The 24,930-nt window shown below is 35.4% G+C and overlaps 1 protein-coding gene across 6 annotated transcripts; it reads right to left on the bottom strand.

The window, feature by feature from the left end:
- Positions 1–327: 327 nt before the first annotated feature.
- On the bottom strand, positions 328–19,458 carry LOC129321929 (pre-mRNA-processing protein 40C). Of its 6 annotated transcripts, none has more exons than XM_054967919.1 (17): positions 19,299–19,458; positions 17,637–17,773; positions 17,473–17,531; positions 17,171–17,308; positions 16,033–16,663; positions 15,763–15,926; positions 15,334–15,371; positions 12,944–13,022; positions 11,323–11,793; positions 10,783–10,866; positions 9,522–9,662; positions 9,303–9,409; positions 5,599–5,722; positions 4,610–4,753; positions 3,514–3,660; positions 2,993–3,115; positions 328–955 (listed from the first exon to the last, which is right to left on the bottom strand). In XM_054967919.1, the coding sequence occupies exons 2-17, from the start codon at positions 17,764–17,766 to the stop codon at positions 641–643; spliced, it is 2,895 nt and encodes a 964-aa protein (XP_054823894.1). In that variant the 5' UTR covers positions 17,767–17,773; positions 19,299–19,458; the 3' UTR covers positions 328–640. The 6 variants fall into 6 exon arrangements, with proteins under 6 accessions (XP_054823894.1, XP_054823893.1, XP_054823891.1 ...); XM_054967918.1 differs by having other exon boundaries at positions 328–943; positions 17,473–17,549; XM_054967916.1 differs by having other exon boundaries at positions 17,473–17,549.
- Between the last annotated feature and the right edge of the window lie 5,472 nt (positions 19,459–24,930).

The following is a 24,930-nucleotide window of genomic DNA, read 5'->3' on the forward strand; positions in this document are numbered from 1 at the left end:
CATCTCCTAAGTTTTCTTTTCTCTACAATCTTTAACACCAACCACAAATATATAAACCATTATTCAGCTTGTTTGTGCTCAGTTTTTGACATCTTCAATATTGTAACTTGCTTTTGTCCAAGTGTACAGCATTGTCCCGGTTTTAAAGGGCATTTATGATTTACTCGCGCGCATAATTTTTTGTCAACATGCTTTAATGTCTATTGTACGCCCATGGTTCTAGATGAGTCAACCGGAAGAAAAACTGAACCTGTAACCAACATTCATTGCATCATTTAGCCTTCAGTCACCTATGGCCTTTAAAGAAAAAGATCATGTGCAAGTCAATAATCAAATTCTATGGAAAATTAACTGACTGACTAATAATATATTCTGTGAATAGATACAACCAAATGATCAGATAGACCCCATCACACAGGCAGAGCTATATGAAGCAATATGTAAATCCCCTCATTGATGGGACTCCAGCAATGACATGAAGTATAAGCCAATTAGGCCATAAAAAGCACTATTGGGAGCATCCATCTGAAAGGAATCAGATCAAGTACATCCGGCACTTTTAGAATGATACTTGCCTGCTCCAATATCAGCTTCCAGGGTAAAAGATGACTTCAACAGAAAAAGAAATTAAAACAAAAAATTATCTTCTCTCAACCGATCTCCTTGATTCCAGAGGAAGCTTTGCAGACTCTAGAGAGCTTCTACCTTTTGCATCATGCTTATCTTCCTTTGGATCATGAGCTGACTTTTTCCGCCGCAGCATATCCTCTGCATACCGGCGCCATAAAACTTCCCTTTCTTTTCTCGGAACCTTGTTATATCGTGGATCAGATTTTAGAAAATGTTTAGCAGTTGACCATGAATTATAAGCTGTTTTCCCATCGTTATTTTCTTGAGATGCTACTTCAGAATTCAGGACTTCAGTTAATAGAGCTCTGAACTCCTGCACGCAACGCTGGTCAAATCACAAGGATCATCTATATCAGAGTTTAGCACGCAAAAAAACTTCTTTTTTGAAGAACACCAAAAACGTTAAGACCACACATCTGCTAACTGACTAGATACATGCGTATACTGAATCTCGGAAATATGATGCAACGTGCTGTTGTTAAAACGACCTTCACATAGGCTAACAGTATGTGTAGGAGTCTCCCCTTAGACCAATAGTATGATTCATACATCATGAACGCAATTGTAAAATTAAATCACATGTCAAATGCAGCTCACATTTCAATCGACAACATTTAAAAAAATAGAAAATCCAGAACTAGTCATATTACATCTCAGTCTAGATTTCCAGGTGTAATTGTAACCCTCATTCATTCATTAATTTTGGAATTGTAAACCTTTATTAGCTTTCACCAACCGGGGAAAGGAAAGAGCAAGTAACTGATCACTTTCAATTTTACAAATAAAAAGGTATACATAAACACTCATCTATGGGATTAGAGATATGTCAATAGTATATCTTTACTAATATACAAAATCACCTTAATATGGATAAGTTCGATATATTTTATCATGACAGTAAGAGAATTCAAGAAGAAAGCAACAGTGACCAACATTTTGTAATTGACCGGAGTTAAACCACAACAATAAGTAGTCAACAGTCTTATCCCTTGGCATGTTCCTGTAAACCACGACCAATTTGGAGTTCATGATCTATTCCAATATGTATCCAAGTCTGTATCTTTAAATTAAGGAGGACGAGAAGACAAGGTTTTACAAATGTCAGATAAGGGTGTTACTAGGGGCTGAATCTCTCAAAAATCTCGACTTGGGTGCCAATAATTTCAGTGAGAGGGGAGGTAAAAATTTATCTGAAATGTTATATTGTGTGAGTTGAAGCCAATTATAAAATATTTTATATTGAAATTATTGATATAAAAATCAAGCCCACCAGAAATTTCCCTTTTCTTTTTTGGCTTCCAGCAGATTCTTTCCATTTCTCTTCTGCTTCTCAGCATATATTTTTCCTTTCCAAGTGTAATTTAATTAATTCTGTGCAACTATTTCCTATTTCATTTCTGCTGTTCTAGGGGAGTTGAGCCACACTCTTCTCTCCTCTCCCCTTCTCTCTCTAGAGAGAGAGAGAGTGATGCATGAATGCACGAGCGTGCCTTCAATCAGGAAGAGGTGCTTAGGAGAAAGCTACTTCCACAACTGAAATGACGTCTCAAACCAGCAAATCCTTGAGGCACTAGAATGTTGCAGATCACAGATATCCCAAAACAATTCCTCCTAGATTGGTATGGTTAATATGATTTTAGATCTTTTTTCATCATCAAAATTTTGTTCTTGACATCTCGGGGCATCTCTAGAGCTACCCAACTGAAGATCTCCAATTTCAAGTCTACATTTTACGGTGCGATAGTAACAAATCTCAAAGGAGTCAAGAAATACTTGCAGAAAGCAATGGATCTCAATCAGACAGCAGAGCAGGTTCACAATCCAGAACCATTATTCAGCCAATTATGCTATGCTTGGGTCTAACATGAGTCTGTTGTTCATAACTCTATTTTACTTGTATTTTGAGTTGGTTCTCCAAAATCTAGATTCCTTGTATGTATGGCTGAAATTTAGATAATGAAATTAACAACATTCATTATCTGGAAAAAGGTTCATAGCATGGATCAGCATAAGCTTCTGGGGAAAAATTAAATAGAGAAGAAATTGACATTTTGTTCACTAAATCTACAGAGGCTGTTGCTTTACATGCTCCAGCAACATGGGAAATCTGTAAGGAATAAAAGTGAAGATAGACATCACTTAACTAAGACGCTTCTAAAATTAGTATGCACGTTTAATCTCTAATTACAACATCCATCCACATATTCTCGTCTCAATATCAGAATTCTCCTCCTCACCAACGTAGACATTTTACTTGTCCAAGCTTCAACTTAAATGGAATTCATTAATCACAAAATAAAATAGAACACACAACATAGCCACAACACATTGCTATTCTGAGAAGCAACTACATTTGACTTACCTCCTGAAGCATCTTCACATGTTCCCGGAAGAGTTTCTCTGTGTCAGATGGATCTAGATCAGGATTAGTTGCACGGCCCTGAGGATCTTTTTCTAATTTAGGCTTTGATTCCGTCCATGATGCCTAAGAAATGATTATATTTTAATTAACGAGAAACTCAATATCTTCTTGACCACAGACCCAAAAAAGTTGAAGAAAATCGACATCTAACTTTGTAGGAACAAAAAAGTTTTATTCAGAACACCTTCCAAGTTGCTGAAGAGTCCAACTCAGTGCCCCATTTAATTTTTGTCTATCTTTTGTTTCAATTTTATTTTTTACATTGAGCCCTTGTTATCTCTTACTGGATGTAGAGAGTTGAAAATAAAAGAAAACAAGACAGCACAGCTGAAGCAATATTAATTTTGAGTAAAATTTAATCCTTGTAGGATTATGGAAAAAAGTTAAAAACACCCACAGTCCCATAAATATAGTTTTTATATACCTAAGATTGTCAGAACAGGAAGGAACAAAGTTTTTACCATGGGGTCTTTGATTGTCTCCACAAGTAAAGCCTGAAATGAAGTAACTGCCTCTTTTCTGCGAACTTTTAGTCGCACCCTCTCCATTTCTTGTTCTTGTCGTTCTTTTCTTTTGCGCAGCTCCCGCTCCCTCTCCTTCAGCTTATCCTGTAAATCAGTTTCTAGAGTTAAAAAACATTCTTTTTAATCAAAATGCAAGCACATAAGCATGAACTGCAATACATTCCTTTGTGAACTTAGAAGCCTGATTAATAAATAAGCCTCCTGAAGTAATTGAAACTGATATAAAGCCAGATAGATATCAAGGGGAGATCATTCTAAGAAACCTTAGCCACTGATGAGCTAAAATTTGCACAAAAAATACTTCAGAAAAATTGTTCAACACTATTTAGACACTTCAAACACAAAGAGAAGAAGCACGTATTGGGCCCCAGTGGAAAGCACAAGCAGATGGTAATCTGATGGAACCCTCTACTCTATTAAGCTTAAAAATAAGCAAAACCAGAAAATACACTGTAAATGTAACTAACAATTACTATTGCTGAACAATAGAGTGGGATTACAATCAAAATAAAGACTGAAGCTACACTGAGATGGCAATTACAGAGCATGAAACAACATAAACTATACCCTCTGAGCAGCAACACAAACACTGGTCCCTCACAAATACAAACTGAAGTAGAAAGATAAAATGATGAAGAAAAGATGATCTTCTCCACCCCTAATCAGGCATTCAAGAGGCCAGAACTCTCCTCACTTGACCACAATTCTCCAATAGTCCCTCCTCATCCCTCATCACGGAAATACATATTTAAAGAGTCAAAAAGTAGTCATTAACCCTACTGACACTACCCATAACCTAGGCTACACCTAACCTGACTTTTCTTTTATCATTTGAATCTTACAATTATAAACCTTCAAATAAACCTCTTGACCACTGGTCTTAGTCTTCTCTAAATCACCTCCCTGCCTAGATTGTCTACTGTAAGCCTTAGGAAATGACAGGAAAATCTTTTGGGAATCACCAGCTCTATCATAATTGCTACCGCATTTACTTGTTGATTTGTTTTCTCATAGATATAGCATGCTTACATACCTGCTCCTCCTTCTTGGCTTTGGTCTCTCTTTCTGCTGCTTGTTCTGCAGCTTTTAGTTCAGATATATACTCGTTGAATAAAACATCCCGATCCTCATGCCTCACAGATTTGTATCTTGGATCATTTCTTAAACTTTCTTTAACCTACAACCAAATGCCATAATATGTCTGTGAGAGAGAGAGAGAGATTGTGTACATATTACACTGAAAGGATTTAAACAATACAAAAGCGTTTAATGAGATGACGAGAGAATGAGAGCAGCCGGAGAGTAATGCCCATAGTTGAGATAGGATTGTATTGTTCTTATCATTTCTCTAAATTTTCTTCTTTTATAAAAAATATAACAGTAAAATGAAGGTAAAATGAACGTGACAGTGCAAACTGCAAAGCATTTAACTTGAATTTGACTCGGACAAGACCACTATGTCTTTGCAATAGATACAGATGAACAGATAAACACTCTTTCCTACCATCACATAGACAGAACATTTATTGCAGTTCTAGTTCTAGAAACTCCTGTCACTCATCAAGCAATACGTAGATTTAATACAACTGATATCTAACATACTAACTAATAGAAAATAACAGCCAAATCATCACGAGTAGACAAAATTACAACTGACAGCTCACTCTAATGTTTTTTTAATCATAAATGAATAATTCTATTCAGGATAACAATCTACAAAAACTAGCGGACAAAAATTAGCTGTAGGCATCACAAGCCAAAGATTCAATTTGCCCTATAACCATGCCAAAATGTTGCCTACTAAAGTGCATGACATTAGCTTTCAATTTCTGCAGTCTTCAGAACAAAATCCACCCAAGGAAAGTCATCTGAATGCTATTTGTAGATCATGAATACTAACAAATTGAATCTGATACAACATAGGCCGACAAATTTTATTTAAACATGAAAACAATGAATACAAGTGCTTTAGAAACCTGTCACAACACAAGGACATGTCGCAACTTATTCCAAGTTCCATACCCTTGACCAACGGGAATTAACAGTTATATCTCCTCGTTCCAGGAGCATCGACTTAAAACTGGCAGCAGCAGCTGCACGAATTGCTTGAGCCTTTTCTTCAGCTGCTTTCTTCAAGGGAAGTACTCTGAAACAAATATACCACGTCACCCAGTATGGCACTAATGCAACATTGACAAATATTAAACATTTACCAAGAAAATACAAAGAGTTTAAAAGAAAAGAGAACACTGGTGGCAAAATACCTACAAAACTTAAGCTTTATTGAACTGTCATAAGACCACCAATTTTATGGTAATGAAGGTTAAGTGTTGGAAGTGGACAAGGTTAAGTGTTGAAGGGACAAGAGCAAAAAATCAGAGTAGCAGGGATGAGGATGGTGAAATAGATATGTGGTCAGACAAACAGATAAGATTTATTATGACCTTATATGAGTATAAGTTGGCACAGGCGCAGCGCATCTATTGAAGAAAAAATAATAAAAAATATTTGATATCAAAAACCTTGGTGCTCTCAAATATTTTCTGGGTATAAAAGCAGCAAGATCTTCAAAAGCATTATGAAGAGAGTATAGGAAGAATGAGACAGAGAATGGGAGAAATGTAGTCAGTGAGTTCTGACTTACACATGCGGTTTGTTTATAGTGAGAGCCTAATACAATGTAATAACGGTTAATAACAAAAGAACAATCACAAAATAAAAAATACATAATCAACTCGCCTTAATTATATACAACAACAACAACAATAACAAGCCTTTATCCCACTAGGTGGGGTCGGCTACATGGATTACAAGATGCCATTGTGCTCTATCATTTACCAAACTTTTAAAAATATTATTAATTAAGAGATCGCGTTCAATAACTTCCAAGAGTATTCTCTTAGGCCTTCCTCTAACCCTTCTAACAGGACTCAAAGTTATATATTCCACTTTTCTCACTAGTGCCTCCCGTGGTTTTCTTTGTACATGCCCAAACCATCTCAAACGATTTTCTACCATTTTTTCCTCAATATGTACTACCCTTACTTTTTTGCATACGTGCTCATTTCAAATTTTATCTTTATGTGTATCTCCACACATCCATTGTAACATTCTCATCTCTGTTACTCCAACTTTATGTTCTTGCTATCCCATTAGAGCCCAGCATTCACTACTATATAACATAGCCGGTCTGATAGCAGTACAATAAAACTTTCCTTTAAGTTTATTAGGCGCCTTACAGTCACAAATACTCCTTTAGCTTTTCTCCAATTAAACCACCCAGTTTGAATCCTGTGTGTAATATCCCCACTAATTTCGCCATCATTTTGAATAATGGCTCCCTCTAAACTTTTCTACTCGAGGTATAATTTGATCTCCCAATTTCACTTCCAAATTGCTGTCGACTAATCTCTCACCAAAATTACAATATAAATATTCCGTTTTACTCCTATTCAGACGGAAACCTTTCAACTACAATGTCCTCTTCCATAACTCAAGTTTATAATTAATCTCTTCTCTTATCTATGCTACAAGAACTATATCACCTGCAAAGAACATACATTTGAGAATTTTCCCTTGAATATGTTCCGTCAAAACATTTAGGATCAAGTTAAACAAATAAGGACTCAAAGATGATCCCTAATATAGTCCAATCTTTATAAAAAAATCCTTCGTTTGACCACTAGACATTCTTATACTAGTTTTTACCCTCTCATACATATCTTGTATAACTTTAATATAAGCAATCCGTACTCCTTTCTTTTCCAAGGCTTTTCAAAACACTTCTCTTAGTGTACGGTCGTAAGTTTTTATTCAAATCAATAAAAACCATGTCTAAATCCTCATCTTGACAACAATACTTTTTCATTAATCTGCTTAGTAGATAAATCGCCTCTATAGTTGATCTACTTGGCATAAAACTAAACTGATTCTTAGAAATACTTGTCTCCAATCTCAACATATGCTCAATTACTTTCCTATGCCTTAATTATATACAATCAATCCAAATCCCATGGTAAATAGTCAATCAACCAAAATCCTCGTCTTAATCAACACTTCCCCTCAACCAGCATTTTATGGTCTTATGAGCCAAGAGGGTGCTCTTGATGCTTTAATGAGAACATTAATTAGTTGATTGTTGGAGTTGATGTGGCTAGCAGCAATGGTTCTAGATAAGATCTTTTTCAATGCGTCAAGGAAGCTTATCTACTTCAATCACATAAGACCTATCATTAGCTTTCCAGTGAGGGTTATTAGTCAACATGATTGATCCACTAAGGCCCACCTTGAAGTAGCCATGGAAATTGTGATGTGAAATTGACCTCTAGAAAAGGAAGTTGCATTCAACAAAGACATGCGAAGGAGTATTGAAACTTATTGTGATGCTAGTTGGGGAGTCTCTATAATTGAAAGAACAACCTAAAAGTAGTGAACACGTGTATAGGGAAATTAGGTTATGCAAAGAAGAAACAATCTATCATTGCAAGGAGTAGTATGATGGAGGCTTGGTAACATCAGATACAAGTTCCACCTTGAGTAGTATGGGATGCTCAATAGGGTATCTAAGTGAGTTGGTTCTCTCACCTGAACAGCTAACTTTTAGAGTAAGGTTTTTCATCTCCCTTAGGTATAGGGCTCTTGCACAAACAACTCATGAAGGTCTTTGGCTAAAAAGACTACACCAAGAGCTAAAAGTCAAGCCCTAGATGCCACGACAAGTCATTTGTGACAAAATGGCACACAACTCAATATAGCTAAGAACCCCATACAAAATGACTGTACAAAACATGTTGAGATTGATTGTCACTTCATCAAAGAAAAGATTCGCAATGGTCAAATTGACCTTCATCATATTGCCACAAAATTACAAGTGGTAAATGTGCTTACTAAGGCTTTAATTAGGGACCATTTTGAAGAACTTGAAATCAAATCGGGAACGATAAACATTTATTTCCTAGCTTAAGGGGTAGTGTTGGTCATAAGTGTGGCTAAGTTTTCCTTCCAATTCATAAATGGTACCCAAGAGTAGAGTGAATTGGAAGTTCACTAAATTTTCTTTTAAAACCTTTTCCCAATAAAATAGCAACATAGGTTTCTGCAAAACAAAGCACATACAAAGCACATAGAACAAAACCTTTTTTCGAGCTTTGTAATTATCAAAACAAAGTATATCCAACACTATCTAGGGCCAACGTTTGACCTAATCATGTCATTAATGACATAGTCATTGTCAATCAAATCATTAAGACATGATTAGCATCAAATCATGCCTTAATGACATAATATGATCCCTTTTAGGGCCCCAATGCTCTTTCTCTTAACACTGCTTTATGCTCATTTCCTCCTTTCCTTTTTTGTTATTTCCCTTTCATGTAGATTTCCCTTGCCTTCTTTTTCCCCCCCTTATTTCCAATGGCCAGCAAATCGTGTGGAGTTATGTGATGGCTTATGGGCTTAGGTTATGACCCAAAGTGTATTCAATCTTTGATCCAACAGCAAGAAAAATAAAATTGATACAGCCGCAATGCCTTTTTCTCTTCTTCCTCTTCCATCCAAAAACCATCACAAGAAACATCTTTGTTTCTTAAAGAGTTCTTTTTACTAAATGCTAAGAGATGAGTTGACTAAAAACAAACAAGGAGTCAATAACAACTCTGAAATAATACCAATAATAACATGTAACTAATACAAATAACTCAAATCAAAAGTGTAAGGATCAGTAACACCTTTCATTAAACAAGTGCTCTCGATCCTTGCGATCCAATGCCTCAAACCGTGGATCATTTCCCCATTTCTTTCGAAATGTTTGATAATCAGTGTTGTGATTGATATCCTGAAAATCAAATGTATTACCAGCATTCCAAAGTTCTAATTTCGAGGCAAATGTATTTCATAAAGAAGCCATATCAAGCATAAATGAGCTTAGATTGGATATGACATAAAACCTCAGAGGCTTCATCAAGTAACTGCTTAAATCCCTCTATTGCAGCCTTCTGAGCAGCACGTTTTTCCTTCCGTTCCTCCTCAGCACGGGTTTTAACATAATGCTCAAACAAGGACCTCCTCGCAGAATAACTTGGGATAGCCTGCAATGGCACAGTTTCTCTGCAATTAAAAACTCTGAAGATTGTCTCCCTAAAATAAATTTTTAAAACAAAACATAGAAAATGAAAACTGAAGGCAAATATAGAGTTAGGGTGAAAGAAATACTCTTCAGGAAAACATAAAAATATATCATCTAACTTTTGAATCCCACAGCAAGTCCATCAGAGGAATCTCACTAAAGATCAAGGAGCTCGAACCCATAGGAAGAACCCTATCCCCAAAATGGTGCAGGGAGAAACTGATGCAAGAGTCCAGCCCTAACAATAATAAAATACACCAAATTCTCCTAAAAATAACACGCTTAAGTTAAAAAACCCTGATTCTCTATTGTTCTCTCCTCTCCCTCCAACTCCTCAGAAGAAAATATATTGAATACAAAGTTAATAGCTTAACGCTCCAAAGTGCATGAAACAAATGTTTAAATCCTGATTAATTGGCAGAATATGGAATTGTAAACTCAACACATAACATTGAACACTCCGTACAAAAATAATAATTTAAGTTAATAAGACACCTAAAACATTCCAATCCCTAGAAAACCAATATCCAGTCTCGTCAAATCACAAGTACAAGGAATAAATAAAATCGATAACAATGCACCTTTTATTTCAGAAAATGTATGCAAAGCCTTATTTGAAACAATATATGCAACAGTCATGAAAATAAGCAAAAAGTAAAATCCTTAGTATATGAAATATTCCACATGGCACAAGACATGGAGAGTTTCACCTCAATCTAATAAATAGTTTCACCTCAATCTAATAAATGCAACCACTGGAGGAAAAACACCTTAATTTCATGAGACATCTTTCCCCATCTTTTTCGCTTTTGAACAAATCAATTAAGTAATAGAAGTAATGTCCACAGGAAATATTCCCACCACAAGGATATCAATCCAGAATCACATCAGATATAATGATACTGTGTGATATAATAATGATAACAGTTAAGAAAATTACAACAAAAACAATATATATATATATATATATATCTCTACCAGTCATTGTTAAGAACATGCACAAACAGCCTGGTTACAAGAGTTCCAGGTGAAGGAAGGGCCAATAATTCCCAAATGAATTAATCTGTAAAGACTCAACAAACCTTAAAACGTGGATCAAATACTATCTTTGGTAATTCTTTCTCCCACTTTGAGAACGGTGCCACTCCTCGCTCCTTAAGCATCTCCTATAAAATTAATAGGAAGAAATCAACAAACAACTTCACATGGTCACATTTTCAAAAGGCACATCCAAAAATGCATCCTGCTATAATTGTTCCACGCAGAATGTGTTGAAATAAACCTGAAGCATACACTTGAAAATGGAATTCAGTCCTAGTTAGCTATCTCTTAGATTTACAGATATACTGCGATGAAGATAGGAAGGTTCAAACCCAAGTTTTCATATTTTCAATAGAAGGCTAATGATCAATAACAAAGGATGAAAAAACAAAAGAAATAGATGGGACATATAGGAAGGACAGAGAACAGAGACGAGGCAAAAGAAAATCTCAAATCCATTTCGCAGCAGACAATATTATGTAGCTAAATGATGATCTATCATGAAATATTGCAATAGGATAAGATTGACCTGCCCAAAAACAGGAACAAATATTTTAACCCTAAAAGAACAACAAAGGTACCTTGAATTGAATGATACGCTCCTCCTTTGAAGGTCCCTTAACTTCGTCTTCTGAATCTGATGACGTGTCAGATATATTAGCATCACCATTAGGATCCTTTTGTTTATCTTTGTGGTTCTCACATTGTAGGCCCTTAGCAGTAGATTCAGGTGCTTTTGAACTATTGGATTCAGATAGCGTTGGTCCTAATGGTGTTGGAATAGCAGGGGGACTAACAGGAGTTCCTGATTCCTGTAATTTCTTCTTGATCAAATCCAATGCCGATGATGAACCCTGTGAACTAGAGGACTTCAAAGCTGCAGCATCACGACCACCAGTATTAATAGCAGGAGCATTCAAAGTAACCATTCCTGATCCTTTTTCAGACAATACATTAGTATTCGGAACTGACATTAAATTTTCTTTAGTAGCATCACCATTCTGCTTCTTTTTCAATTCAGTCACTTCACTTGGGATTTGCCAGCAACTTGTCTAAAAAAAGAAGCCATAGGATGGTATTAAGATCTACATATGAATTATTAACAGTTTCTATGTGCACGTATATATAAAATATACATATATATTCAACTTACGTTGCCACTATGGTCGAGTAACAAGCCAGAAAGTTCACTCATCAAATGAATATAGAGACAGGAAATTTAGTTCTAGAGATAGAAAACTGTGTTAAAAGAAAGGGAATGACAATTACAAGTAGATTTCAATGGTTGTGCAGCCCCCCCTCTCCCAAAAAAAAAATGTTGTAAGAGGGAGATTCCAATGTTGTTCACTTCCTGCTGAAAAAGTGGGGGTCTAATGAAAGAAATATAAAAATTCATGTGATTAAGAAAGAATCAAAAATAAAATATTTTTGTCCTTGCAGTGTGGCGTCTTATTGGCATACCACATCTGACACAGTCTCACTTGAAGAAACCAAAAGGAGAGCATCCTCCATGAACATACTGCAATAATTGAACCAGCTACTGTTGAACCTCACTTCAACCAATCCAAAGGCAATATTTACAGAGTATTACTTTATTTGACCATGTTCAATAAGTACCCATAGTATCATGGACATCAATACTTTCCTTGGTGCCAAAGATTGACAATTTTAGTTGGACACCTTACAGTCACCTTCAGAAGGCCCATCGGTTATTGACTCAGGCACATCTAATTATATTTATGGTAACAAGCATCACTATTCTGGTAATAATTTGGAATTGGGCTTTTATGCTTTGAGCGCCCATTATTCCTTTTTCTCCTAGGGTTTTTAGATATCATCATCATCATCATCATCTTAGTCAGCTTTATCTTTTAAGATTCAGATTAGTATCTTATCATTTATTTTATTTTATTGAGAGCGGATTTTATGCGATTGTATCAATCTCTCTCCCTCTATATGTATCAAACAGTTCTGTTGAATGAGAATAAGCGACTGCACTGTATTCTCTCAAATAATGCTATTGTTCACAAATTTGGGATGGCTTTCCACTACAGATATATTAGAGTTCTACTGACTTGCTTCTCATAGTTGCTGCATATAATTGGAGGTTTATGCAGTGTGAAATATAGAAATAACAGAGAAGGGGAAAGCATCAAGGCTTTACATCTAAAGATTGAGCTCAGTTTTCAACATGAATCACACCTTAGTTCGGTTGTTGTAGTAATATTTTTTCCCATCGCCCGTGGTAACCAGCACCCAATCAGTACCAGGCAAATTGACCCTGTTACCAGGAAACACAATAAAAACACAAGACAACGTTACAAATATTTGTTGCCTCATAATGAAAGCTTTAGGGACCCAAGAAAAAACGCAGGAAAATTGGAAAGCTTCCTCATTAAAACAAAAGCTAGATACTAGATAGATATGAGACAGACAGACAGACAAAAATTCATGTAAAGGTAAAAACAGAAAAATCACCTGAACATGAAAAAAAGATGATCTCATAAATGCCCTCTCTATAACAAGGCACGTTCCCAAAGATCAATTTATTCAAAGTGTATTTTATATGTCAGTCCAACATTAGTGATTATGAGCACACCCCTAATTTTTCACAAGCCATCAAGCCCTTCCATGCCTGTAAATCCAAATTCTGATGTTGTAAAAGATAAAACTATCTCAAGAAAAATTTAGCTACAGATCATTTCACGGTCCTCATGAGCTTCCTTGTATATCATAACATGTAGAACTTAGCGTCAATGTATTAATACCACTCAGCTGACAATAGAAGGAAAGTATATCCATTCTATGCATGTATGAAGAGTCACTTGCAAGTAAAAAACATCTTCAAATGCATTATAAGCATTTTAGATCTTAAAGATCACATGCCGGAAAAAATCACAACGCTCAAAGAATATACAAAAAGCTTCTATCTTCCAAGCTGGTACTGGATCTTGATGTGAACAAACAGCCAATGCTCACTATTAGGTTATGAAGCGTGGCATGATGAAAATAAGAGGACCATTATGAGAGAACAGTCACTCTCAAGTAAAAGGAAAACTGCTAAGAGAATTAACAGGTTTATCTTGGATAACATCTTAGAACAATATCTTCCTAAAATCATGAGTGACATGTAGACTTGGGGAAGCCACTAAACCAACTGATTGTTGTTAGCTTTCGAGTTCGTGAATGGTAACTGTTGGAACATTGATGAAATATAAGAATTAATATATCTTGAAGAAACCTCCTACAGGAAAAACCTAGGCTAGTAGCTTATTATCATTGTATTTTGCATGTAAGAAACCTATCTAGGAAAAAGTTACTTTTGTGTTATTTTAATACTTTTGTAAAAAGGGAAATCTGAACATTTACTTTATCTAGCAAAGTTATTAAGGTTTCCTTAATTAATAGGTAGGAAAGTTTAGTTTAAATAAATTAGGCTTTGCTCTTGTAATTTACAATGCGATGAATGTAATATTTGATTGAGATTTCTGATAGCTCTTGTCTCCCTCTGCATTTCTGCCTCTCCCTCTCGTGCTCCCCCAACTGTTCTGTTCTTCAATCTCATTTCTCCCTCTCTCGGTTTCTATTTCTCCCTACTCTCTCGCTCTGTCCAGCAGTGTGCAAGTGTATGTTACATATACATGATGTAATCTACATTCATTATTGTTGGAATGCTATACATGATGTAATCGTTGGCTTTTGAGCTCCATCCCACCCATGTCCTACTATCTATCCACACTCAAAAAAATAAAAAAACTAATTCTAACTTATATACTACTGTGATTCCCACATCACGACTATCAGTTCTTTTTCTCATCACACGACCACTCCATCATCCTCAGAGGGTCCTGCCAGACCCATGAAGTCTGGTCACCAAATGAACAAACAAACGCTGCCACACTTGGCAACTGCAGCCACACTCTGGCTCCAAGGGCTGGCAAGTGAGGGCACAAGACAAGACTTTCCAAAAAATCCATTTCCAGACTTGGTTGTCGTCTTCTCCTCTCTCCATGCCCATATCCTAAAATTTCAAAATTGTTCATACAGATATAGATCATATTGTATGGTGCTACTTAGGTTTTCTTCCTAAAAAAGGTCTTTGCTAATTGAGGTGCATTCTATGCTAAAGAGCTCTAAAGTCTAAAGTACGGTCATAAATGGATTGCTATTCAATGATTAAAAACATTTAGGCTTTACCAATACACAACTGCCTCATTTCTCAGTCAAGTTACCAGAGCTTTTACCTATAGTTAAAGAACAGTCAGCAATTGCAATACTAGAAGCAATATTTCTGTTGCCGTGGATTCTGCAACCATGTCAAGTCACAGTTGCAGTCCACATCTTCACAAAATCACCATCATTAAAATGCAACCATAACTCAAAATGTCCATAACTTACAATCAGCTTATCACACACCTCAAAACAGTTATATTACTTGGCGCTTTTTAAATGAAAGAATCAGAAGACACTTCCAAATGCCTCCAACAAGAACTAGGATCAGAAAAGTTAAATAAATAACCGCATATTGGAGACACAAAACAAAATTAAAAGAAACAGTACAGAAAAGCATTATACAAGAGCTATGAACTTACATTGAAGCTGGAGTTGGCTGCACAGAAACTCTATCGGGCTGCATAAGAAATTCAAAACATAAATAAATTAAAAATACATCGATCCAGCAAAGAAACAAGAATTATACAAGAAAAATTTACCTATAGTATATAAATATGTGAATATCAAAGAGTTGGATAATCATCTCTGTCAAATAAATATAGTAACAGACACAAGTCTCCAAATAATCCCTAAAGATTAGAGAGATCTGATCTAACTTATTTGAATCTAAGATTCTAAACAATAAAATAAAAAAAAACAAAAAGATATTATAACAAAATGAATGAATGAAAGAAAGAAAAACAACTATGAAATTAATAGACTATTTAAATGCCAGAAATTCCGGCAGAAACTGTGAATGCAAAAGAGATGACCTCAGGAAAATATCTACTAATGATATGTATCAGTACCTCCCCCTTAAAGCCAGCAGGTTTATCATAGGTAGATTCTCCTGTCAAGGAATTATAATAGTAAACAATGTCTCCTTCAGTTTTATGGGCAGTCCAGGCATCTAGTTGATCATTAACGGCATTGTTGCTGTGAGTACCAGTGGCATTCAATTTTTGCTTGTCATCTGTGCACAAAACAAAGAAGTACAAATGAAAAGGATATGATTGCAAAATAACATGAGCTAATACATCATGCATATCAGTGTAGTATTAATAATGCAGTGAGCATACCAGAATGTCCCACCACTGCTTCTGTCTGCAAATCAGCAGTTCCCCTTGGCTGATGTACTGAAGAAGATGAAGTGGCACCAGTAGCTCCCACAGGAGTAACACCAGGAGGTTGAGAATCAGGTACTGGAACAGCTGGGACAGTAACACCATGTGCTGGAAATGGAAAGGGAACAGGATAAGCGGCAGCATATGGAAGAAGTGGTGGCCTAGGTACACCACCCATCTGTGGGGCCTGTAACCAAAGCCCTTGAGAAGCAGCCATGGAAGGTATGGATGGATAGGTTGAGCCCATATGGGGGCCAACAGGATTTGAAGCAATGGCCACAGTTGGCATATTTTGTCTAGGTGCCGAGGATGAGCAAGAATCTGTGTTTGTTAGTGGAGCAGCTGGGTTGGAGGATGTTGACGAAGCTGAAGCCAATCCAGGAGGACCAGGAGTTCCTGGTGCTCCAGGCATTATGTGATGTACAGGAAAAGATGGAGTAGGTGGCATCCAAGAAGCAGCAGCACGGTAGTTAGAATCTGGCAATACAGACATTGCGGATATAGAAGTGTGAGCAGAAGCAGAATGTGGAATGCTAAAGGCCGATGATGCTTTGCCAACATCCTGTGCAACAGAATCTGACTTGTTCTGCAATAGACAGATGAAGCTATTGGTAGAGGTAACTATTTGATACCAAAGTTCATCAGCCAATGTTAGAATTTCAAAATAAGGTGGTTGATTGGCAACAAGAGGGGAAAAGACTAGGTGCTAATGGATTTTGTGTGCAATTGTACTATCCTTGTTTCTATAAGAACTTTCCACGTTTTATGCAGTTGCAAATGAACAATGTATGCTACTGAATTGTTAAGCCAATTCGCAGATTCCCTCTGACATTTCACTCTGACAGGTTAAGATTAATTTCTCCAAATGATTATCTGTCAAAGACACTACTTGATGGGGGCATTCTCAGGACCCAACAACCAACCAATAAAGTGGTAGCAAGTTGGTCAATTTCAATTTTGAAGCATCAATAATTTCAACTTGTATAGATAATTCTCAAAAGAGAGGAACAACCAGTCCAGGAACAAGCTTCGACTATTGAAGCTAGCTCATCACCAGACAGGATCTCATGTTAATAAAGTGTACAAGCCTTACTGTGCTAGATTGTAAATGCTGGTTGCTAGGAAATTGAACACTTTGGGAGATATTATATGAGAATGAAGGTGCAGCAAATGAAGGGAGGCCAGGAACTGGAGGTTGACCAACCATTGGAAGTGCAGCAGAATTCATCACCTTCATTGAAAGACAAATAACAAAACTAACTAAAACATTATAGTGTTCAGGCATTTCTGCAATTAGAGTCCAATAACAAATATCAAATACATAACAAAAACAACAACAACATGCTGCCAATATGGACAAACAAATATATCTGTACTAATAGAATGAATTAATACCAGCTGAGAATTCCCGGATGTGTTCAGGTTCTGATGCACACCATGAGGGACTGGTTGCACTGGAATAAACAACCCAGCTGCATTAATGAATTTTGAATAAGCAGGATTTTGCATTGATTCACGTGTGTCACAATTTAAACCCTTTAATATGCATGTATAAATACCTGCAACAGGAGGTGTAGAAGCAGAATTTGAAGTTGAAGCCATAGATATTTCTCCAGAAGTTTGGCCAGATACAGGAATTTGAGTAACTGGCGGACGTGCTTCCTGAGCAAACCAAGCTGGTGATGCCATTACTTATCTGCGCAATAAGAAATCCAAAACAAAATATGTATAAAAGATTCAGTTCATACAGTGTGCAAGATTCGGAAAAACACAACTCCCAGGTTTTGATCTGTAGAATGCTACAAAAAAATTGAATAAACAAGTAAATATAAAATAATATTGCATAATACAAGAGGAATTTTACTTTGGAAAAACAAAAGGCTAATATATCCATACCAACATGATCCCTCGCGCTAGGAAGCCAGCAAACTTTAGGAACTGTATCCCTTTACTTAATTAGAACATAAAACAGAAGTAGCTTACAACTAGCATTCAACATTAGGTGGCCCATTCAGTACACAAAATGGAATAAAAAATGACCTTATAGATGAAACATATCCCTCATGCCTCTAAAAATGACCTAATATGAGTATTTTAGCACTAGGATTTGAGATAGGAAGTAAACCCACCAGCAGCAATGTCAGTTTTTTTTGGTGATGAGGTTGGTCTAGATGAGGTTGGAAACCAGTTCATGATGAGGTAACATTATAAAATGCTAAACGAGATCAGATAAGAAATTGAAAGGAGATTTAAGCAGAAAATTGGTGGAAATTTTCAGTTCCTGGTTGCCTGAAATTTGTTATATGAAATTGCTTCTGAAATTTATATTTTGTGAACGAGATATGAATTTTGTCTCCTGAAATTTCTGAGTATGGATTTCTCATAAAGCAAACAAAAAGCCCCCTTGAGCCCTCAAGACATAGGAGAGCTGCTAGCTTTCGTAGTTTCATTTCAAGGCCACTGTGTTTACTCGAGCTTTGCGGCATAGATGCAACATGGTGGAGCCATCTTTTATGTGTAGCTTTGTTTTCAGATTAATGGTCTGATTTTTTTGAGAAAGAGAAAAGAATTACTCAGGGGAAAAAAAGAATGATCCCTGTAAATCACTAAGAGTAACGAAGAAAGAGACTGGGTGATGACATGGCGGTAGTAACTATGAGCTTCAATGATGGTTCATCGTCGCAGCCCCTTGGTCAATTGTGGTCCACCATCTCAGGTTCAGCAAGGGCGTGTCCTTGCTCAGGTGGACAGAAGCTAGAGTTAAATGGCAGAAAAAAATAAGAAATAGATGGAGAGCATACAGAGGGCACTTTTGAATGAACGAAGATGAGTTTATCTACTAAACGTTGAGTTTATTTCTTAGTTCTTACAGTCAGGGATTCGTAGATCGTAGTAGTCAGAGAACTATTACATTATCCAAACAAAAAATCAATCTTCATATTAGCGTTACATTTTCAGCTTAATTTATCAGTTAGATTGAAAACATAAACAAAGGGCAAAGTAGAATCCTAGGGCTACATTAATTCAAAACGGTGGAAAATTTCCGAGTGCGAAATAGTAGAAACGCAGAAAAGCTTAAATAAATAGGAAGCGCCCCAATAGGCAACCAAAAAATGAACTCAATTCCGAACCAAAGAACTGCATACCTTCGCATGTAGTATTCAGGGAAACTAATATCCATGGAAACGAGGAGAGAAGTTAAAAGAGAGTGAGAGAGGAACCTAATTAGACTGTGACGAAGCAAGCCGTCAGCGTCAGACTGAAAGTGAAGAGTATCAAAGCGCTTGCGTATGATATTTACTGAGTTCGAACCTCCGGCCTCCAAAGAAGCGAAGACAAAGCGAATGGGTTTGGCCGTTTAGGGCGGGTCGGAGAAACTACGGCTAACTAGATCATGGGATCATATTAGTCTTGGGCTCCTTCCATCCCGCGTCGGCCTGTCGAGGATTAGTTGTTTAATGTTTATTTTTATTTTTGGACAAGAGGATTAATTTTTTTATAATGCATATCATCATCAATCATATGAATAAAAAGAAAAAATATTACACTAATAGGATTAATTGGCCCACCAACCCAAAAAAATATTATGTCCAAAAAATAAGAATTAAATTTTTAAAAATTAAAAAGTGTGCCCGGTTCATATTGATATATAAGAATTTATCATTTAAGAGATTTATCATTAAAAATTTATAAAGAACTTAACATTGATATACAATAGTATATCATTAAAAAATATAATAAATTTGCTATAATGTAAAATATAATAAAAGTTAGTTTATTTGTTTAGTTTGATCTTATAACATAGGTTATGTCTACAAAAGCCACATACTAATGTTGGTTTAATACTAGGGGCTGAAGGGCCTTGCTAAAAAAAATATTTATAATTTTTAAGGAATTATATTTCATGTTATGTTTTTAACAAAACAAGAATTTAGACCTCATGCGTGTGATGTGCGAGTATGTTAAGCGTATATTTTATTTGAATGACTTCACTTTAAAATAAAATGAACAAGCGGCACTATAAGATTAGGAAAGTGACATTAAAGAATCAACACATTGAATGAAATTTAAATAGAGATTAAAAGATTTAAAAATCTAAAATAAAGATGTCTTTTAATAAAATGGTTTAAATGCTTACTATTTGACTAAGCAATGAGCAAAAGAGAGAGAGTGAGCAATTAAGGGAGAGTGAGCAATCAAGGGAAAGTGAGTACGAGTTCAAATAATGATACGCTAGCCTACACCCTCTTTAGGGAGGATGACTAAGTTAGCCATTCCTGCAAATGTATTAGCGAACCTTACTTTTACGTCTATGGAAGTTGATGGGAAAACTAATGAGGGTCAATTTGGAAAAAAGAGAGCAAAACATAGTTTGAACCTTATTAGGAAGAATGTTCAACAACTTGAAGGAAAGGGTTCTGAGAAAGCCATCAATATAGAAGTCAGTCAAAACAAACAAAACCTATAATATCATATAAGTCATCCTTAATAGTTAAGGGATGAGACGAGGATACCTTGAAATAGTCATTGGGAGGAAAGGATGAAAGAATGGCTAGAGAAAGAAAAATTTGTCATCCTTAAGTATATTGAAGTACAACGTAGCATCATTAACAAACTACCAGCAATTGATATTTCTGATAAAGCATGGATAAAGTTATGTCTCCCATGAAAAGATGCTTTAGTCATTGCATTGATGGCATAAAGGCTAGGCAAGAAGGCAATGAGAGATAACCTAATTTGTCTATAGGGAACTTCAGCCTTTGAGCTCATAGATATAGAAAATAATTATAATGTTGTCTGTTTTAATGATCTTACAAATGGGAGAAGAATATTATCTAGTTGCATTTTTATGATGTTAGCTTTTTCAAGGAGCTAGGTGATTGTATTGGTAAGACTCTGAAAGTAGACCTCAACACATTAAACTTAGAGAACAAAAACCAGTTAAGAGTGGAAAGAAGACTATTTTCTCGATAATGTCGAAGTATACCTGTGTAAAAGTTTGGATCCTAAAATTGTGGTGTGTGATCAAGTATTTGTAGTTGAGTTATAGGGATTAAATATTATTTTGCTTTAAATGTGGTAGATAAGGGCATAGACAAGAAGACTAGCCTCTGAATAAGCAATCATCAAAACAAGGACATATGCCTTTATCTTCGGCAAAGCATAAATTAGACCCGAAACCACAGTGACTGCTTCTACAATCCTATTAGAAGAGGAATATGGCTCTTAGATGCTCCCAAAGAACTGTACATGATAAGGGACCCTAAAGTTGCAAAAAGTTACAAGCTCAAAGAGATGTCAGGCAGGTAAAGAATACAGAAACAGAAGCTATAAGAGGCATGACATCGAGATATGCTGCTTTGGCCGAGATGGAGGAGCAGATTGATAAAGATGGCAATCACATCAATCAAGGAGAAGGTCAAACTTTGGCCAAAAGGGTGAAAGAAGATAGAAGGGTGTAGATAATGGGAAAGACAAGTTGGCAATTATAGGAAGCATAGCTAAAAGGCAAAATCCTCCTTTGTGTTTGAAAGTACAGTAAGAATTAGAAGCTTAAAAAAAGAAGGAGAAAACAGTAAACAAAAAAAAAAAGAAACATGGAAGTGGAAAAAGTAAAGCAAGCTCGACCCTCAAAAATAAAATAAGTATGGTCCAAATCCTAGCTAGAATATTAGAAGCTTTTAAATCTAATGATCATTATTTAGGCCAAAATGTTGAGAGAGGAAAGCTTGTGAAACAAAACCCAAGGAAAGAAAATGTCACTATTGGCAAAAAGGCCACAATTACAAGACCCACAATTTTATCACCCCTTCAAAAGTGCTTGCAAGCAATCAGAGCCTATAAAGTGGTTATGGGATGCATGTCAGATCAATCCCCAAAGAACACTATGATGCATACAACCCATGAATCTAAAGAGCTTAGTGATGAGGTCAATAGGTTAACTACCTTAAGTGATATAATGAAGTCTAACAAGGTGAAGAATATGAACAATTCTGTTGCTTTTCTCCCACCATATCAAGGTCGTTTGAACAAAGAAGTCAAGGCGTGAGGGATGCCAAAGCTTTAACTCAAAGGAATCTCAACATCGAGTTGTTAGCATTAGAAGAAGCTACAGATGAAGACTATTATGTCGAGTGTAAAAAGGAAGACTACATGTTAGGTGTGAACACCCTATTTTGTCCGGACCCCCACAAAAAATAAATAAATAAAATAAAAAATTGAAAAGCCTATTTTTAGTAAAATAATAAAAAAATTAAAATTAATAAATAAGAATTAATTGAAAATCTCCAAACAAGCCTTAATATGAGTCTTCAATTAGGGAAATGAGATGGAGATTCAATCCCTAAAATTGTGCCTTGATTTAAAATAGTGAAAATCAAATAAAATTAATAAAATTGTGATTTGATAAGATTCAATCATTAAAGATGGAAGCACTAATTCTCATCTATAAAAGGGTAGAGATCAAGGTGAAAAGAGAACAGAAAGAAAGAAGGAGGCAATAAAATAAGGAGCTTGGGAGATTTTACGAAAGAGGTAGAGAATGATCATTTGTTCTCTTATATCATCTCCACTCATCATAATATGGGGTTAAGAATGGCTAGAGATACCCTAAATAGGGTAATATCAATAGCTCATTATCCTATAATACCCTAAGAAAAGCCAACCCTCTTATTTGGGGATCACATGTGTGATCTTTAAAAATATTAAAGGCTGAAGGTACAGGATGAGTATTGATTTAGATGCTCTTTTTTATTTTCATTTTTTCCTTCAAAAATTTCTGTGTGCGTATGTGTTTATATGTATATATATATCCCTTGGGTGCTTTGGGTCAAATTTTTCCCTTCTTATTGAATCATTCATTTTTTTTTTCTTTTTCTTCTTTCCTTCCCCACCACATTTTGAATTTGATTTCTCAAAGCATGTTTTTTCCCCTTTCATTTTATGGTGCTAGATGTGCATATCTCCTTTCTATATGTATATATTTGTGTGTGCTTTTCATTCCTCTCTCCTTTTGATTTTAATTTATTATTTCCTTCTTAAACTTTATTTCCTTTACTTATTTATTTATTTTCCTCTCTTGTTTCCTTTTCTTTGTTTTCTTTCTTTCTCTAGCACGTTTGAATTTGATTTCCTAGGGTACATATTTTTTCCCTTTCATTTTGTAGTACTGGACATGCATGTCTCCCTTCTATATGTATATATTTGTGTATGCTTTCCATTCCTCTCTCCTTTTGATTTTGATTCAATATTGCCTTCTTAAATTTTATTTCCTTTATTTATTTATTTATTTTTCTCTCTTGTTTCCTTTTCTTTGTTTTCTTTTTTCTTTCGCCTCTTAATCATTTTAACCACCAATATCAGTTTTTTTTCCTTTTTTCTATCCCAAGTTTGGCTTTTCATTCATGTAGGTAAAAAAATAAAAAAAATACATGTGTGTGTGTGATTTTGTTCTAACAACCATACATACGCTTGAGCATATGTGTTGGTTGGTTATTACTTTTGTTATAAGATGGCAATGATTGGAATAATCATCTAAATTACAACAAGTGGTAAAGCCCCCTTAGGTTTGATCTCTTAGTTTTTTTTACAAGCTATTTATATTATTATACCCCTTCTCTAGCACACACTGCACCGTATGATTTAAAACTTTTGTGTGAATTGCTTTTAGTTATACTGTGTGAGATTTGTAAAGTCTCCGTAGGTAATTAGCCAATTGGTGTGTCGTGTGTGGCAATTGGCCATCACAGGCACGCTAGTCATGATGCTTAATTGATTTGTTTTAACCTTTTTTTTAAAGGAGCCCTTTTTAATATAAATATAAATAGGTCAAAAAATAATTTCTATGCCATGTGAGATTTTAGAATCTCCACAAGCATGAAATAAATTAATTTTCGTGTGGATTTTGTGACTCTCCGCAAGAATTTGAATTTATTTTATTTAAAAAAATCCTTTCTCAAATAAAGAAATAAGATTTTTTTTCTAATTAAAAGATACCAACCCAATTTAAAAACCCTTTTTGAAAAAAATGAAAAATTCCTTTTCTAAAAAATACTAACAAACCGATACGCATTTTTACCCTCAAACTACGTGGGCTTTGATCTCTCTAAAGGGTACATAGGCCCTAGGATTTTATCCTAGGTTAAGTCCAAACTTGTAAATAACTACTTTTTATTTATTTGTTCTTCTCTTTTTTTATTAAGGGTAATTAAATTTCATTTAAGGCTATATTAATTTTGTTTAGTCAATTTTGGATAATCGTTCTTATAGACAGGTGATGTGGGATGCCTAACACCTTTCCCACATACAATTAACTCCCGAACTCTATTCTGGTTATTATGGACCATTTTATTTTTAAGAAATTTTCAAAATTATCCTTTTAAAATTTTGGTGGTGACTCTCATATTTATTGATTTCCTTCTCTTAGGAGATCACGATCTGGGCACGACATTAGGTTGGCATAAACATGTTCAATTTTTACTCTTAAGAGTGTTTCTTTTATGGATTTTATTTCTTAGAATTGCATAGAGGCTACAACTAGAACATTCCCAAATAGAATTAAAGACTTGTTGAAATTGCATGTAGTGAGATTACTCCTATTATTTGAAACTAGAGTTAGTAGGGTTAAAGCTGATAAAATTATGAAAAAGCTAAGGTTTTCAAGTTGGATTAGAGTAGAAGTTATGGGATATGCCAGAGGTATATGGATTCTTTAGGATGCTAGTTTTATAAGAGTCAACTATATTAGGTCATCAAAATAGCACATTCATTATTGAGTAGAAGAGTTAAATGATGGCTTAAATTTCTTGCTTATGGCAGTCTATAAGGAACCAAATGAAAGATGAAAAGCTGAAC

Source organism: Prosopis cineraria, unplaced genomic scaffold (assembly GCF_029017545.1).
Source record: "Prosopis cineraria cultivar Desert tree isolate PC_DT_omini unplaced genomic scaffold, ASM2901754v1 PC10, whole genome shotgun sequence".
NCBI classification, from domain to species: Eukaryota; Viridiplantae; Streptophyta; class Magnoliopsida; order Fabales; family Fabaceae; genus Prosopis; species Prosopis cineraria.